Source organism: Garra rufa, chromosome 17, assembly GCF_049309525.1.
Source record: "Garra rufa chromosome 17, GarRuf1.0, whole genome shotgun sequence".
NCBI lineage: Eukaryota > Metazoa > Chordata > Actinopteri > Cypriniformes > Cyprinidae > Garra > Garra rufa.
The window spans coordinates 45696256-45714696 of record NC_133377.1 but is presented as its reverse complement, the minus strand read 5'-3'; the positions used below and the strand labels follow the sequence as shown (position 1 = coordinate 45714696).

General features: G+C 32.5%; 1 protein-coding gene across 1 annotated transcript in view; it reads right to left on the bottom strand.

The window, feature by feature from the left end:
* LOC141289450 (A-kinase anchor protein 9-like) overlaps positions 1 to 18441 on the bottom strand; it is a 65324-nt gene that overhangs the window by 7058 nt on the left and 39825 nt on the right. Inside the window, exons 4-6 of the mRNA XM_073821544.1 lie at positions 10763 to 10970; positions 10250 to 10590; positions 2886 to 3083 (exon numbers count right to left, since the gene is read on the bottom strand). Of these exons, the coding sequence (XP_073677645.1) occupies positions 2886 to 3083; positions 10250 to 10590; positions 10763 to 10970 (747 nt within the window). The remainder of the gene's footprint in view (positions 1 to 2885; positions 3084 to 10249; positions 10591 to 10762; positions 10971 to 18441) is intronic.

Genomic DNA, 18441 nt, shown 5'->3' with positions numbered 1-18441 from the left:
AGTTATCGCTATAGTATGATTAGAGTAATTGCTATAGTTACTATTAGAGTAATCGCTACAGTTATCGCTATAGTATCATTAGAGTAATTGCTATAGTTACTATTAGAGTTATTGCTACAGTTATCGCTATAGTATCATTAGAGTAATTGCTATAGTTACTATTAGAGTTATTGCTACAGTTATCGCTATAGTATCATTAGAGTAATTGCTATAGTTACTATTAGAGTAATCGCTACAGTTATCGCTATAGTATGATTAGAGTAATTGCTATAGTTACTATTAGAGTTATTGCTACAGTTATCGCTATAGTATCATTAGAGTAATTGCTATAGTTACTATTAGAGTAATCGCTACAGTTATCGCTATAGTATCATTAGAGTAATTGCTATAGTTACTATTAGAGTTATTGCTACAGTTATCGCTATAGTATCATTAGAGTAATTGCTATAGTTACTATTAGAGTTATTGCTACAGTTATCGCTATAGTATCATTAGAGTAATTGCTATAGTTACTATTAGAGTAATCGCTACAGTTATCGCTATAGTATGATTAGAGTAATTGCTATAGTTACTATTAGAGTAATCGCTACAGTTATCGCTATAGTATGATTAGAGTAATTGCTATAGTTACTATTAGAGTTATTGCTACAGTTATCGCTATAGTATCATTAGAGTAATTGCTATAGTTACTATTAGGGTAATCGCTACAGTTATCGCTATAGTATCATTAGAGTAATTGCTATAGTTACTATTAGAGTAATCACTACAGTTATCGCTATAGTATGATTAGAGTAATTGCTATAGTTACTATTAGAGTAATCGCTACAGTTATCGCTATAGTATGATTAGAGTAATTGCTATAGTTACTATTAGAGTTATTGCTACAGTTATCGCTATAGTATCATTAGAGTAATTGCTATAGTTACTATTAGAGTAATCGCTACAGTTATCGCTATAGTATCATTAGAGTAATTGCTATAGTTACTATTAGAGTAATCGCTACAGTTATCGCTATAGTATCATTAGAGTAATTGCTATAGTTACTATTAGAGTAATCGCTACAGTTATCGCTATAGTATCATTAGAGTAATTGCTATAGTTACTATTAGAGTAATCGCTACAGTTATCGCTATAGTATCATTAGAGTAATTGCTATAGTTACTATTAGAGTAATCGCTACAGTTATCGCTATAGTATGATTAGAGTAATTGCTATAGTTACTATTAGAGTAATCGCTACAGTTATCGCTATAGTACCATTAGAGTAATTGCTATAGTTACTATTAGAGTTATTGCTACAGTTATCGCTATAGTATGATTAGAGTAATTGTTATAGTTACTATTAGAGTAATCGCTACAGTTATCGCTATAGTATGATTAGAGTAATTGCTATAGTTACTATTAGAGTAATCGCTACAGTTATCGCTATAGTATGATTAGAGTAATTGCTATAGTTACTATTAGAGTAATCGCTACAGTTATCGCTATAGTACCATTAGAGTAATTGCTATAGTTACTATTAGAGTTATTGCTACAGTTATCGCTATAGTATGATTAGAGTAATTGTTATAGTTACTATTAGAGTAATCGCTACAGTTATCGCTATAGTACCATTAGAGTAATTGCTATAGTTACTATTAGAGTTATTGCTACAGTTATCGCTATAGTATGATTAGAGTAATTGTTATAGTTACTATTAGAGTAATCGCTACAGTTATCGCTATAGTATGATTAGAGTAATTGCTATAGTTACTATTAGAGTAATCGCTACAGTTATCGCTATAGTATCATTAGAGTAATTGCTATAGTTACTATTAGAGTTATTGCTACAGTTATCGCTATAGTATGATTAGAGTAATTGTTATAGTTACTATTAGAGTAATCGCTACAGTTATCGCTATAGTATCATTAGAGTAATTGCTATAGTTACTATTAGAGTAATCGCTACAGTTATCGCTATAGTATGATTAGAGTAATTGCTATAGTTACTATTAGAGTAATCGCTACAGTTATCGCTATAGTATCATTAGAGTAATTGCTATAGTTACTATTAGAGTTATTGCTACAGTTATCGCTATAGTATGATTAGAGTAATTGTTATAGTTACTATTAGAGTAATCGCTACAGTTATCGCTATAGTATCATTAGAGTAATTGCTATAGTTACTATTAGAGTTATTGCTACAGTTATCGCTATAGTATCATTAGAGTAGTCACTACAGTATCATTAATCAATATATTTACTATTAGAGTAATTGCTATATTTACTATTAGAGTAATTGCTACAGTTATCGCTATATTATTATTATTAGAGAAATCGATATAGTTACTATTAGGGTAATTACTATAGTATCATTAGAGTAATCGCTATAGTATCATTAACTGCACAACAGTTCTGCTGTGGCTTTGTTTAAAACCATTTTCGTTTGCGAAATTGAGCTAAAACAGATTTATAGACAATATTGGGTCTATAATGTAACACAACATTAACTTCTTGTTTATTGAACTGTTGCAAAAAATCAATATTACATTTGAAATTGCACAGATATTGTGGAAAAACGGCTCCACTGCTTGTGTAATACTTGTACACTGAGACAAATACTGACATAACTGCGTCCTAATAGGCTACATCATGCAGTGAGTCACTTAACTTGTTAAATTGACAGCTCTAATGTGATTACTTAGAAAATAAATCTGCAATTATTCAGTAAGTGTATTTTTCACTCAGTTCGTTTAAAGATGTCTGTTTGGTTGTTTTAATGAGGACTCAAGTGCAACAATACTATTTTTTTGTCTTTATTTCTATGAGGCTGGATCGCATGACTGGAAACAGCTGCCTAGGGCTGATGGCCGTTGAGTGGGCTGACTTGTTTAATAGTGAACTCACTCTCTCTGCTTCACTCAGTCTGTCCTGAAGCTGCGCGATCAATAAAAGCTGCTCCTGCGTCTTCTCCTGGTGACCTCTGGCCTGTGCGTCCCTCTCGTCCAGCTGCTGCTGGTACAGCGTGATCTGCTGACGAGCCTGGAGGAGATCTGCAGCGGTGGAGCTGATGTTGGAGCTCCGCTGGATCTCACCGACCTGCAGCTGAGGGAAGATTGAAAGCGTCAGGATAAAGAAATTAACAAACAACCAATGAAACATAATAACACCAATGAAAACAAGCCTGAGTACATTAAAACGTCTTTCTGAATGACTTCATACATGCGTTCCCGACATGAAGGCTTTCAAAACGGTGGACGAGGTGAGAAAAATGTTGATTTTTATAATATTTTGTCTATTGGTTTCTTTCAATATAAATGTATCAGGTAAAAGGTTTTAGCTAACTACTGCTTTACACTATATGTGGGTGGATGTATTTTATACTAATTTATGCAGAATCCACCTGACTTTACAAAGCTTGACGACTTAAAGCAACAGAAAACAAAAACTGCATCAGAATGTTATCAGTATGGATACTAATATAGTTATTGTTATCTTTACAGTTATAGTAATTTTTTCATTTTTTATAGTTATCTCTAGTCAATATAATTATCACTAGCACTATAGTTATCATTATTGTTAGAGTAATTGCTATAGTTACTATAAGAGTAATAGCTACAGTTATCACTATAGTATCATTAGAGTAATTGCTATTGTTACTATTAATCACTAGTTATTGTTATAGTCAGGGTCCGAAATTAACACTCGCCACTCGCCAAATGCGAGCAAATTCTCTGTCTGGCGAGTTCAATTTAAAGCGCCATCCGCCACATGGCGAGTAAATCTTTTCACCAGTAATGTTAATCAGTATCAGTCTCGCGGATCTCTGTGATGCTTCCCCGATCGGGCCTGTGCTGCCTTGTCACTAAAGTTTAATTTGCCGTGCGCAAATACAGTCTAATGGTGGGTTCACACCGAAAGCCAAGCGAATATGCGCATCGCGTCACTCGCTGTAGTTTTTCCCGTCACTAGCGCGAATAAGAAGGTGGCGCGATCAACCATGGCAGAGATAAATACGATCGCTGCTTTGTACCTGTTGTGTTGTGTAAGTCCTAAATACACCAGAAAGCCAAATGCCGACGTGTCTGGGTTCACAGCACAGTAATGTATCACAGATATATCTCAAGAATTCTTCTATAAACAAAGTGTAGAGAGAGTGTAAATAAGAGATTGATCTTGCGGTACAGAGAGCGTCGTTGATTATAATAGAGCTTTGTGATATCGGAAACTAAGATGAGTGACAGCTTTTAATATTTTTTTTATGGGAGTTTGTAAATGAGATATTGATTTAATACAGCAGTTAAATAAACAAGAAGTTATTATTAAGTGACTTACATTGTCTGACAATAACACTATGGCTGATTTTCCGTCGTCAAAATTATTCTGGACCAAGTCACACTGCTGTGTTTGATTGTAGATGTGCAACGGCTCTGCGCGTCTCCATTCAAACACAGCGGTGTTTCGTTTATAAGTGAACATGCGTTTTTAAACGAATCTAGTGAAATGATTCAATTTCCCATTCATAAAGAGAGTCACTTGCTCTATTCTTGAATGAACCATGCATTCAAACGAATCAAATGAATATAATTCAGTGATCAATTTCAGTTTCGTGCCGCCACCTGCTGGCATATATTTTTAGTTATTGAAATCTTAAATACTTCTTTAATTCTTTAAATTATCAATTGTATTTAAAGAAAAGTTATGCTGAATAAAAAGTGTATGTATTTATATTTGGCTTTTGACACATTTAAAATATGTGGCTAAGAAATAAATATTAACTTTTTTTTTTCTTTTTGGTGGGGCCAGTAAAAATTTTGGCAGGGCAAGTAAAAATATGAACCACTGGCCCGATCGGACCAGTAGAAAAATTCCTTAGCGTTGAACCCTGCTGTGGCACAAAGACTGCGTCAGAAGCAGGAGGCCAGATTTCATGGACAAAGAAAACAAGTAGTCTGACTAGATCAGATAGTTCGTTAAAAACATTTCCAAGTTATAATAAAAAATCTAAAATGACCAAAAAGTTGTTTTTCTTATTGATGTTTTAATTGTCACTCCTCTCTGTCCGGAGCACACATAATATACAGAATAACGTGCTTTGGATATATCTGTGTTCAATCGTTCAGAATTTTGGCAGGTAAAAAATAAGCTTGGCCGGTTGATTTTTTAATCCACCGGCCAACTTGGCCGGTGTGTCAAAAACTTAATTTCGGTCCCTGGTTATAGTATCGTTAGATTACAGTATTCGTTACAGTCATCGCTATAGTATTATTAGAGTAATCAATATAGTTACTATAAGAGTAATGGCTACAGTTATCGCTATTTTATCATTAGAGTAATTGTTATAGTTACTATTAGAGTAATCGCTATAGTATCATTAGAGTAATCATTATAGTTACTATTAGAGTAATCGCTATAGTATCATTAGAGTAATTGTTATAGTTACTATAAGAGTAATTGTTATAGTTACTATTAGAGTAATCGCTATAGTATCATTAGAGTAATTGTTATAGTTACTATTAGAGTAATCGCTATAGTATCATTAGAGTAATTGTTATAGTTACTATAAGAGTAATTGTTATAGTTACTATTAGAGTAATCGCTATAGTATCATTAGAGTAATTGTTATAGTTACTATTAGAGTAATCGCTATAGTATCATTAGAGTAATTGTTATAGTTACTATTAGAGTAATCGCTATAGTATCATTAGAGTAATTGTTATAGTTACTATTAGAGTAATCGCTATAGTATCATTAGAGTAATTGTTATAGTTACTATTAGAGTAATCGCTATAGTATCATTAGAGTAATTGTTATAGTTACTATTAGAGTAATCGCTATAGTATCATTAGAGTAATTGTTATAGTTACTATTAGAGTAATCGCTATAGTATCATTAGAGTAATTGTTATAGTTACTATAAGAGTAATTGTTATAGTTACTATTAGAGTAATCGCTATAGTATCATTAGAGTAATTGTTATAGTTACTATTAGAGTAATCGCTATAGTATCATTAGAGTAATTGTTATAGTTACTATTAGAGTAATCGCTATAGTATCATTAGAGTAATTGTTATAGTTACTATTAGAGTAATCGCTATAGTATCATTAGAGTAATTGTTATAGTTACTATTAGAGTAATCGCTATAGTATCATTAGAGTAATTGTTATAGTTACTATTAGAGTAATCGCTATAGTATCATTAGAGTAATTGTTATAGTTACTATAAGAGTAATTGTTATAGTTACTATTAGAGTAATCGCTATAGTATCATTAGAGTAATTGTTATAGTTACTATTAGAGTAATCGCTATAGTATCATTAGAGTAATTGTTATAGTTACTATTAGAGTAATCGCTATAGTATCATTAGAGTAATTGTTATAGTTACTATTAGAGTAATCGCTATAGTATCATTAGAGTAATTGTTATAGTTACTATTAGAGTAATCGCTATAGTATCATTAGAGTAATTGTTATAGTTACTATTAGAGTAATCGCTATAGTATCATTAGAGTAATTGTTATAGTTACTATTAGAGTAATCGCTATAGTATCATTAGAGTAATTGTTATAGTTACTATTAGAGTAATCGCTATAGTATCATTAGAGTAATTGTTATAGTTACTATAAGAGTAATTGTTATAGTTACTATTAGAGTAATCGCTATAGTATCAGAGTAATTGTTATAGTTACTATTAGAGTAATCGCTATAGTATCATTAGAGTAATTGTTATAGTTACTATTAGAGTAATCGCTATAGTATCATTAGAGTAATTGTTATAGTTACTATTAGAGTAATCGCTATAGTATCATTAGAGTAATTGTTATAGTTACTATTAGAGTAATCGCTATAGTATCATTAGAGTAATTGTTATAGTTACTATTAGAGTAATCGCTATAGTATCATTAGAGTAATTGTTATAGTTACTATTAGAGTAATCGCTATAGTATCATTAGAGTAATTGTTATAGTTACTATTAGAGGGCTCTTCCTGTTTATCCTGAAACCATCGCAACATAAAGATGTAAGCGTGCTCTGGCACGAATGCTAAAACCCTATGTGAGTGCAGGCCAGAGGGGGAGTGGGGAGGGGGGGCGACTGTACTCGGGCTAAAGTAATGGCTACAGTATCGCTATAGTATCATTAGAGTAATTGTTATAGTTACTATTAGAGTAATCGCTATAGTATCATTAGAGTAATTGTTATAGTTACTATTAGAGTAATCGCTATAGTATCATTAGAGTAATTGTTATAGTTACTATTAGAGTAATCGCTATAGTATCATTAGAGTAATTGTTATAGTTACTATTAGAGTAATCGCTATAGTATCATTAGAGTAATTGTTATAGTTACTATTAGAGTAATCGCTATAGTATCATTAGAGTAATTGTTATAGTTACTATAAGAGTAATTGTTATAGTTACTATTAGAGTAATCGCTATAGTATCATTAGAGTAATTGTTATAGTTACTATTAGAGTAATCGCTATAGTATCATTAGAGTAATTGTTATAGTTACTATTAGAGTAATCGCTATAGTATCATTAGAGTAATTGTTATAGTTACTATTAGAGTAATCGCTATAGTATCATTAGAGTAATTGTTATAGTTACTATTAGAGTAATCGCTATAGTATCATTAGAGTAATTGTTATAGTTACTATTAGAGTAATCGCTATAGTATCATTAGAGTAATTGTTATAGTTACTATTAGAGTAATCGCTATAGTATCATTAGAGTAATTGTTATAGTTACTATTAGAGTAATCGCTATAGTATCATTAGAGTAATTGTTATAGTTACTATAAGAGTAATTGTTATAGTTACTATTAGAGTAATCGCTATAGTATCAGAGTAATTGTTATAGTTACTATTAGAGTAATCGCTATAGTATCATTAGAGTAATTGTTATAGTTACTATTAGAGTAATCGCTATAGTATCATTAGAGTAATTGTTATAGTTACTATTAGAGTAATCGCTATAGTATCATTAGAGTAATTGTTATAGTTACTATTAGAGTAATCGCTATAGTATCATTAGAGTAATTGTTATAGTTACTATTAGAGTAATCGCTATAGTATCATTAGAGTAATTGTTATAGTTACTATTAGAGTAATCGCTATAGTATCATTAGAGTAATTGTTATAGTTACTATTAGAGTAATCGCTATAGTATCATTAGAGTAATTGTTATAGTTACTATTAGAGGGCTCTTCCTGTTTATCCTGAAACCATCGCAACATAAAGATGTAAGCGTGCTCTGGCACGAATGCTAAAACCCTATGTGAGTGCAGGCCAGAGGGGGAGTGGGGAGGGGGGGCGACTGTACTCGGGCTAAAGTAATGGCTACAGTATCGCTATAGTATCATCTATCATCTAGAATCACTAGTTATCGCTTTAGTATAATTAGAGTAATCGCTAATTATTGCTCTAGTATCATTAGAGTAATTGGAGTCTTTCAGTAATCAAGTTATCGATAGCAGGGTTTCCTGCAGATTTGAACAAGTGAAATTTAAGACTTTTTAAGACCTTTTTAATACCACCTTATATGAAATTTAAGACCTAAACCTGTAATGGAAATAGATATTATATTACATGTAATATTTAATGTGTTTAATGTAAAAAGTAAACAAAATTTCATGGCTGTCATAAATTTAATTTTTTTACTACGATATACAGTGAACTTTTCATATCAGTAGATACTATTCCACACAAAACATTCCCATAAAAGTACCACTAGAAATATCTAGTGTAAAAAAATTCCTGAAGCAATATTTTCATCAGTGCTCTATTAGCTTTTACATCTTAAATCTGCATATTTGATTTACCTTTATAAAGGCCTTTTTTTTACTTTTGAAATGTATGCATTACCTTTGAAATTTATTTTATGAATTTATCAATAAATTCTAAATGGCTGTTAGCAGTGAGATTACATAATTTACACTGCAAAATTAAAAGTGAGATTAATGTTTTAAACACATTTATTGATTTATAAATATATATATTACTGAACTATATCATGTTATAAATAAACTATACATTTTAAATTTTTACCTCAGTGTGTTTCTTTAGAGTGCTGTTACATTCATTTGTTTTAAAGTATGTCACAAATAGACCAGAAATACACTATCCATTATCAATTTCTGTTTACGTTGAATGTATTAAAATATGAATCTTTCTTGCTTTTCGCTGCTTCGCTAGTTGTTTGTCACTTCACTTTTAATCAGGCGGTTTGTTCGGTCGGGCAAGTAAAAAAAAAAACATTTTACAAGTATCTCGAAGGCTGGCGGTCAGCTAGCTCGACCTATATTTATTATTATTATTGAGAACATTATATACAGAAAAAGGTAGTTTGACCTGTATTCTGCTACTGCGATTCTGTCTGAAGACGCAGTAACTTCCACAGAGGGACAAAAAAAATCTACAGTTGTTAGCAACTGGCCTTAGCCAAGCCCTATATTCAGTTTTCAAGCGAAGTATCGCTAAACTTGCACTTCCCCAAAGCTAAAAAGTTAAATCCATTTTACTTCTGCGGTACAATCCGAGAGAGACTCGCGCCAATAACAGAAAGCTGATTGGCTATTGCATACTGGTCTCACTTGTAGTTTAAATACAGCAAATTATATTTGGAATAGTGAAATAAAGAACTACAACACCACGGAAACAACAAAAAGAGAATTTAAATGAGCATTAGACGTAGCGTTACATGGACATCGGAAAAATAAGACCTGTGTAAAATTATTTAAGACCTAGAACAGCGAATTTAAGACTTTCTAAGGCCTAAAACTTAGATTTTTAAATTTTAGACTTTTTAAGGCCCCGCGGGAACCCTGGATAGTTACTACAGTAATCACTATAATTATAGTCATCATTAGTTATTATAATTGCTAGTTATCGTTAGTATTACAGTTATCACTAAAGTATCATTAGCTATCATTAAAACAATCAGTATAGTTAGTGCTATTTTTGTTATCAATTATCATTAAAGTAATCGGTATAGTTACTGCTATTTTTATGTAATCATAATATTTATATTACAGTTATTCCTTTAGTTATTGATGCAGTGATTACTAAAGTTATTACTATCATTATAATTATTGCTATAGTATTGTTCGTTATTTTTATTATCAGAGTAATCGCTATAGTTAACATGATCATTACAGCTACTGTTATAGTTGAAGATGTTTACTGTTAGAGGCTGTACTAAATCATAATAATAAGAGTTCTCATAAGGGTTTTGTCTGTTTTAATAATCACACATGGAGTGCCGGTCTGATACCTGTTGGAACTGAATCTGGAGTTTCTGGCTTTGCTCCGTCAGCTCCAGGAACTCCCTCATCACCTCCTCCTTCTCGGTTCGCGCCTGCTGCAGATTGGCGGTGAGCTGCGTGATGATTTCATCCCTCTGTTTCAGCGCTTCCTCGAAGTCCTGCAGCTGCGCACACAAATCCACACCACACACGTCAGCACGTCTAGCAAAGACGTCTCCATTACTGCGATTTCGCCCTGTTACGAAACCTAATTGAACAGCCTCCTCGGGTCTCGAACAGCAGGGGACCGCATGCGTTTCAATTAAACACTTTTCCTGCAGATTTACATGACAGAAAGTCACTTTCCTGGCTGCCTAATAGACTCAATGTCAAGAAGAAAGGCCGTTCGTATTGTTCAAACCTGAGTCACGCGGAGGCGTTACATGAACAGCTATGAGATGTGCTCAGCCTAATCACGGTGAGGTCAGATCAGTGTCACGCGTGGGCATCCATCCATCACCCACTCATCCAGCGTGACTCACGAGTCCTTAACGAAAGCCTGAGGACACATACCTGCTGCACTCCTTCAGCTCCAAACGCGGCCCTGATCTCCTCGAGCTCGCGGCTCAGCTCTTCCATGGCCATGCTCTTGGCGGCTAGCTCGTCCTCCATGATCTGTATGCGGCTCTGAGGGCCGCCGCTCTGCAGGTCAGACTCCATGTGCGCTTCGGACTGCTGCAGATCCTCCTCCTGTCGGGGAGACCAGAGTAAGAACCAGAGATTCATGAGTCCTCATTATAAAACCCTTTTCACAGAAATGGTGCCCGTGATGGACCTCGGTCAGGAGAATCTAAGAACTTCTACTGAATCCCAGGGTGATAATAGTTCACTAAAACTAAAGTGAAAACCATGAAAAAGTTACTATATATATATATATATATATATATATATATATATATATATATATTATATATTCAAGCCCAACATTATTCATACCCCAGGCAAATTCTGACTTAAAGTTACTTTTATTCAACCAGCAAGTTTTTTTTTTATGTTTAGAAATGACACAGACGTCTCCCAGAAGATAATAAGACGATGTACAAGAGGCATCATTGAGGAAAAAATATTACTCATCTTTTATTTACATTTGAACAAAAAGTGGCACGTCCAAAATTATTCATACGCTTCTCAATAATCGACAGAACAGTCGCTATTACAGCAATCAAACACTTCCTATAACTGCTGACCAGCTTTCTGCATGTCTCCACTGGTATTTTTGCCCATTCATCTTTAATGATGAGCTCCAACTCTTTCAGGTTTGAGGGTCTCCTTTCATCGCCCTGATCTTTAGCTCCTCCACAGATTCTCAATTGGATTTAAGTCAGGACTCTGGCTGGGCCACTGCAAAACATTAATGTTTTTGTCTGCTAACCATTTCTTCACCACTTTTGCTGTGTGTTTTGGGTCGTTGTCGTGCTGAAATGTCCACTGGTGCCCAAGGCCAAGTTTCTCTACAGTCTGCCTGATGTTGTTGTTGAGAATTTTGATGTATTGCTCCTTTTTCATGGAGCCGTTTACTGTGATCAGGTTCCCTGGTCCACCGGCTGAAAAACACCCCCAAAACATTAGGTTCCCAGCACCATGTTTGACAGTGGGGATGGTGTTCTTAGGGTTGAAGGCTTCTCCTTTTTTACGCCAAATGAAGGCTACATCATTGTGGCCAAACAATTAAATTTTTGTTTCATCTGACCATAAAACAGAAGACCAGAAGTTTTATTCTTTGTCCAGATGAGCATTTGCAAAGGCCAAGTGGGCTTTTGTGTGCCTTATCTGGAGACAGGCCTGATAGTGGAAAAAATTCCTGAGCCTGAACTTTTTTCCCTTGCCCCCCGAGGTGAGTGGGGTGGAGGTACTATGTATGCGACGCACTTTTAACACATAACTTGTTGGTTCAGTTCAGTCAGATAAAGGTTTTTTTTTTTTTTTACAAAAAAAGCTTATAGATTGGCATTTCAGCCTTTATCCCATTAAAATGAATAAATCAAGTATATAATGCATAACATTTATTTAAAACAATGTCCTAATTGTTTAGATTTTTAGAAAGCACATTAACTTCTTTCACATTTACAACTCTGTGTTTGCATAAAAAACATTGGTCGAGATTTGCAATAATCTGACCAAAAACAGCTAAAAATTTGGACGTGCAAATTAATTCTATGTCACGAGGGGGCGCTTTAGGAGCGCTGAAATATTACGGTTTCCCTAAGAATGGCTGAAAGCAAAGCAGCATTAACGCTGTTTTATCAGTCATGAAATGAAAATGCCAACGACACGTTTCTGAGGACAGTCGCTTCCCTTCAGATACATTCATATAAAGACAACAGTGCCGCGTTTTGACTTTGAAAGTGCAGTGAGCATATTTATTCAATGAAATCATTGCCTCTTAAAGTTTAATCCAGCTCTATCGCGATTCTCGTCTTTCCGTCCCCAACTGTAAGACCTCTTAAAATAATTAATCCTCTTCTACTATTTAAAATATTTACCACTTTTTATGGCCTTAAATTTGATACAACTAAATTGAGTTTTAAGGACCCCATGAGCCCTCTACTTCAGGATAGCCCGTCGGGCAGCCGGTCAAATAATGTTGGTAGCCCGACTGGAAAACCCAATAGCTCCGGGACGTCGGGCTAGCGATTTTGCGAGCCCTGTAAATATGCCTTTATCGAAATCCTTAATGTCTTCCCCTGGCTTCATAAACATATCCATGAATTACGGTTTGAGTTGCCAGTAGGAGACAATTGTACAGTATGGGAGCTAAAAACACCTTCGCGCATGGAGCATTGCCTTAACCTGTATCAATCTATTTGACAAAGACACAAGGCCCGCCCCTTCCCTACTTCTGATTGGCTCATCGGCTAGAATGTGACTTGTTTGAGTCGTTGAGCGTCAAGCTGCTCTCTGACCTGCACATCTCAGAGAAATGACAGATCAATATCCGCGAACCTGATTTTTTTTTTTCCCCGCAGCCACAGTACGCCGGAAATCCGGCGTGGTGCCGGAACGCTATCACCCCTGTGGAGAAGTGGAGTCCTCCTTGGTCTGCGTCTGTGGAACCCAGTGGTGTTCAGTGTCCGTTGGACTGTCTGTCTTGAGATGTTGCCACCAGCAGAGCCCAGATTCATCAGGATGGCCTTGGTGCTGATTCTTTTTTTATCTCTCTCACTATCCTCCTGGCCAGCACAGGTGTCACTTTTGGCTTCCGAATACGTCCTCTGAGATTTTTCACAGTGCGGAACCTCTTTTAGTTTTTAATAATACTTTGCACTGTAGCTACTTGAACTTGAAAGCATTTAGATATGGTCTTATAGCCCTTTCCTGACTTGCGAACGGCCACAATACGCAGCTGCAGGTCCTCAGTGAGCTCCTTAGTCTTAGCCATGACTGTCCACAAACCAACAGCTGCGTTTTTCACCTGTTGAGTTGAATAAAACAGCTGTTCCCAATGAATCAGGGTAATTAGGATGCTTTAGAACAGCTTGGACTATTTGGAATGGTATAGAACTTTGGATTTTCCCACAGACTGTGACAGTTTGCAAAGGGTATGAATAATTTTGGACATGACACTTTTTGTTCAAATGTAAATAAAAGCTGAGAAATATTTTTTCCACAATGATGCCTCTTGTACATCGTCTTATTATCTTTTGGGAGAATCCTGTGTCATTTCTGGTCCAAAAAAAAACTTGCTGTTTGAAGAAAAAGTAACTTTAAGTCAGAATTTGCCAGGGGTATGAATAATTTCGGGCTTGACTGTGTATATATAGTAACTTTTTTACTATAGTTACTATTAGAGTAATCTCTATTGTTATCACTACAGTAACATTTAGTAAGCGCTAAAGCTACTATTAGAGTAATTGCTACAGTTATTGTCAAAGTATCATTAGAGTATCATTTGAGTAATGCTATAGTTATTGCTACAGTATCATTAGAGAATTTCCTATAGTTACTATTAGAGTAATGCTATAGATATCATTATAGTATCATTAGAGTAATCGCTACAGTTATATTATATATAGTTATATATATATATATATAGCGCGATTATTCATTGTAATTTAATTGTGTTTTACTAAAACTGATAAAACACAAAATTACTTTAATTACTTTAATTAATTTTAACTTTAATTAAAATCACAATGGAAATCAAAAAATGCTTACATAAAATTAAATCTTATAAAGAATAAAGAAAACATTTTAATTCAACTAGTTGATGTACTAAAATAAAGTAAAATCTGTATAGATATATTTAAAAAATGGAAAAAAAAATTTTTTTTAAACGTTAACATTAAAATGAAAATGGAAAATATAAAATAAATACCTTAACTGTTAATTTTTTTTTTATATATATGTGAATTTGATCTAAAATAGCAGAAATAAAATCTACATGAATTTTAAATTAATAATTTAAAATCTAAAAGATTCTTTAAGCTGATAAAACAACTAAATTACTCAAACTTTAACTAAAATTAAAATGGAAAACAGAAAAAATAAAAAGTCATTATCAAAATTCATAACATTTTGATATAACATGCAAAAGATTTTTTATTAATTTTTAACATAATTTCGTAAATGCATTATCAGTAGAAAAGGGGAACCTCATGTGCTTAAATCTCTTTTCTCTAATGTTTTTCCTTTCTGTCAATGATTGTAGTCCCTGTAAAAGCTAAACGTCCCTCTTACATTAGCAGTTTATATGGCTTTTACACGCTCCCCTTCACCAGTATAATATATACGGCCGACAAAATGCCAAGCAGACCCGTTTTCCCCTATTGAAGGCGTGAATTGTGCGAGCGCTGTTAAAATGCCACAGGAAGGCACCCATGGCCTCGGCATTAGCATATTCACAAGCAGCTGAGCCTCAGAGATGAAGGTAAAGCAGGAGGAAATGTGAGGTTAGTGCATCAGAAGAAACGCCGTGTCCCGAAGGAAGAGGAAGAGAGGGCGATGCAGGAGCGATTACTGCTTTATCAAATACATTACTGTACCCCGATCACAGAGGATGTCAAATCACTCTCTGTCCTCTCGTGGAAACCATTTACCTGTCAGTTCATGAGAGAGCGCTTTTAGGAGAACATCTGCACAAACACAATGCAACTTTGCACAACATACACAAACTCCAGCACATAACGTGGTCAATTTCACAGAAACATGACATGTATTTTGCACTGGGAAATTTTGCACCTAGTTTTAGGACCAATATAAATTTTTGTAAATATAGCAAATGACTATTAATCACATTTACTCTCCATATCCAGTTATATGTTGTTTATTTTTGCGGTAAGTTAATTCTTTTTAAGATTCTCACTATAACAGTAATTTTTCCTGCCTTATATTTATATAATAAAATTATTTTTTTATTTTTTTATTTTTACTATTTTACTTTAATTATTTGATTTTTTTTATTATTCGCTTTATTTTATTAATTTTTAACTTTTATTTTATTCCATACTTTATTTACTTTAATGTTAATTTACTTTAAATCAAAATGTTCTAAATATATAATAATAATTATTATTATTATTATTAATACATATGTATGTATGTATGTATGTATGTATGTGTGTGTGTGTGTACATATATATATACACAGTATATATGTCACATTGAAACAAATCCTAAGATACAAATACAAAAAAACTCTACTGAAAAATGGAGAAAATGTTCTTAATGAATGTAAAAATAAACAAAAACAAATACAATAAGTAAATAAAGAAATATTATATATAATTGAGCAAAAATTTTTGCTTAAAAAAATTTTTTTTGAGCATTTTTGACATTATTTTGACACTATTATTCATATTTACCCTCTAAATCCAGAAATAGGTGATGTTAATTTTAGAGATTTCCTATACGTTTTTAAGATTCTCACTATAACAGTAAATTTTACTGCTTTATATTTATATAATAAAATTATTTGTAGATTTTTTTTATTTTTACTATTTAACAAATTGTATTTTTAATTTTTTATTATTTTTTATTATTATTAATTTCATTTTATTTTTACTCTTATTTTATTTCATACTTTATTTTTTATACGTAAGTATAGGCAAAATGTTAATTTATTTTAATTAAACTAATCAAAATGTATACATGTATACATATATATATATATATATATATACACACACACACAGAGAGAGAGAGAGAGAGAGAGAGAGAGAGAGAGAGAGAGAGAGAGAGTTTTTTGTTGTTTTTTCTTTTTAAGAACTGCAGGAAAAATATGCTTAATAAAAATGTTAATATTTAGTTTTAAGCATTAGAGGAGAAATACTCAAGTAAAATAAATAAATCATTATTTTTATTATAGTCCTATATATATTATATATATTATAATTTTTGTATTGTGAACCGAAGGATAAAATGTGCCTAACTGAAATAAATTTTATAAATAAAAATATTTTGTATTAAAAAAAATCTATTTTGAGGTGAAAGGTCGGTTGGACATTCTTGATCTTGAGCTGATTTCACTCCATTGAATCTCTCTTTATCTGTTTATTGATTAAGCTGTAGTCAGCTAGTTAACAGTAAGCGTTTTCAGTCAATCTCTGATCAACAGCAGCTCAGCTGTGAAACTTTGGTCCCGAAATTTCAGGCAGGTTTTGTAAGATTTCACTGCCTGGCAACCAGCGGGTCACATGGTGCGTTGAGCATGAGAGCTGGAGAGGACCAAGCGGTGAAGGTTTCTGTATTTCTCTTTTGTGCTGCATCATAAAGCGTTCACAAGCACAGTTACGTCCCTTGAGTCATTAACAAAACACAACTCTCGCCGCGCAGCCGTGACTCACTCCACTTAAACACACAAATACTGGTTTAAGCCCATAAAAACACACACTCGCTTCATTAAACACATCCACTGATGGACAGATGTCTAACGGAAACATTTAAACTTTTCATTCCTTCTATATTTGTTGTTTTAATATTTTGGTAAATTTGATAATTGGAGGACAGAATTTACTTATATAAATAAATCAATAATTAAATAATTTTTAAAAATGTACTAAGAAGTGATTATAAATAAAAATAGTTTCTCTATTGATAATTGGGAAAAAAATCAATAAATAAATACACAAACAAATACGGTTTGTTTTGATGTTTGGAGAAGAAAATGTGCCTAATGTAAACATAAATTAATGAATAAATAAATATTCTGTACTGATAACTAAAGGAAAAAATATGTCTAATAGAAATAATAAATAATAAATGATAAATAATAAATAAATAAATACATATCAATAAATAAATACATATTTTGCATTGATAACTAGGGGGAAAAATGTGCCTAAGGCAAATAAATAAAAAAATAAAAAAATAAACAGGGTTTTTTAATGACTGGAGGAGAAAACGTGCTTAATGCAAATAAATAAATAAGTAAATAAATATTTTGTATTTATAACTGAGAAAGAAAACGGGCCTAATAGAAAAAAAGTTAAAAAAAAAACAAAACAAAAAAAAACAGGTTTTTTTAATGAATGAAGAAATCTTGCTTAATCAAAAAAAAAAAAAGATTAATAAATATTTTGTATTGATAACTAGGCAAAAAATGTGCCTAAGGGAAATAAATAAATAAAATAAATAAATAAATAGATTATTTTGCATTGATAACTAGGGGGAAAAAATGCGCTTAAGTGAAATAAATAAATAAATACATCAATAAAGAAATAAATATTTGCACTGATAACTGGAAAAGAAACCGTGCCTAATGGAAAAACAAATAAATATTTTTTATTGGTAACTAAAGGAAAAAATATGCCTAATGTAAATAAATAGTTTTTGTTTTGATGAGGAAAAAAACATGCCTAATGGAAATAAAATAAATTAATACATAAATAAATAAATATTTTGCATTAATAACTGGGGGGGAAATGCGCTTAAGGGAAATAAATAAATACATCAATAAATAAATAAATATTTTGCATTGACAACTAGGGAGAAAAATGTGCCTAAGGCAAATAAATAAATAAATAAATAAATGTTTTGTATTGATAACTGGGGGAGAAACCGTGCCTAATACATAAATAAATAAACAAACAAATAAACAGGGTTTTTTAATGACTGGAGGAGAAAACATGCTTAATGAAAATAAATAAATAAGTAAATAAATATTTTGCACTGATAACTAGGAAAGAAACTGTACCTAATGGAAATAGGTAAGTAAAAGTTTTAT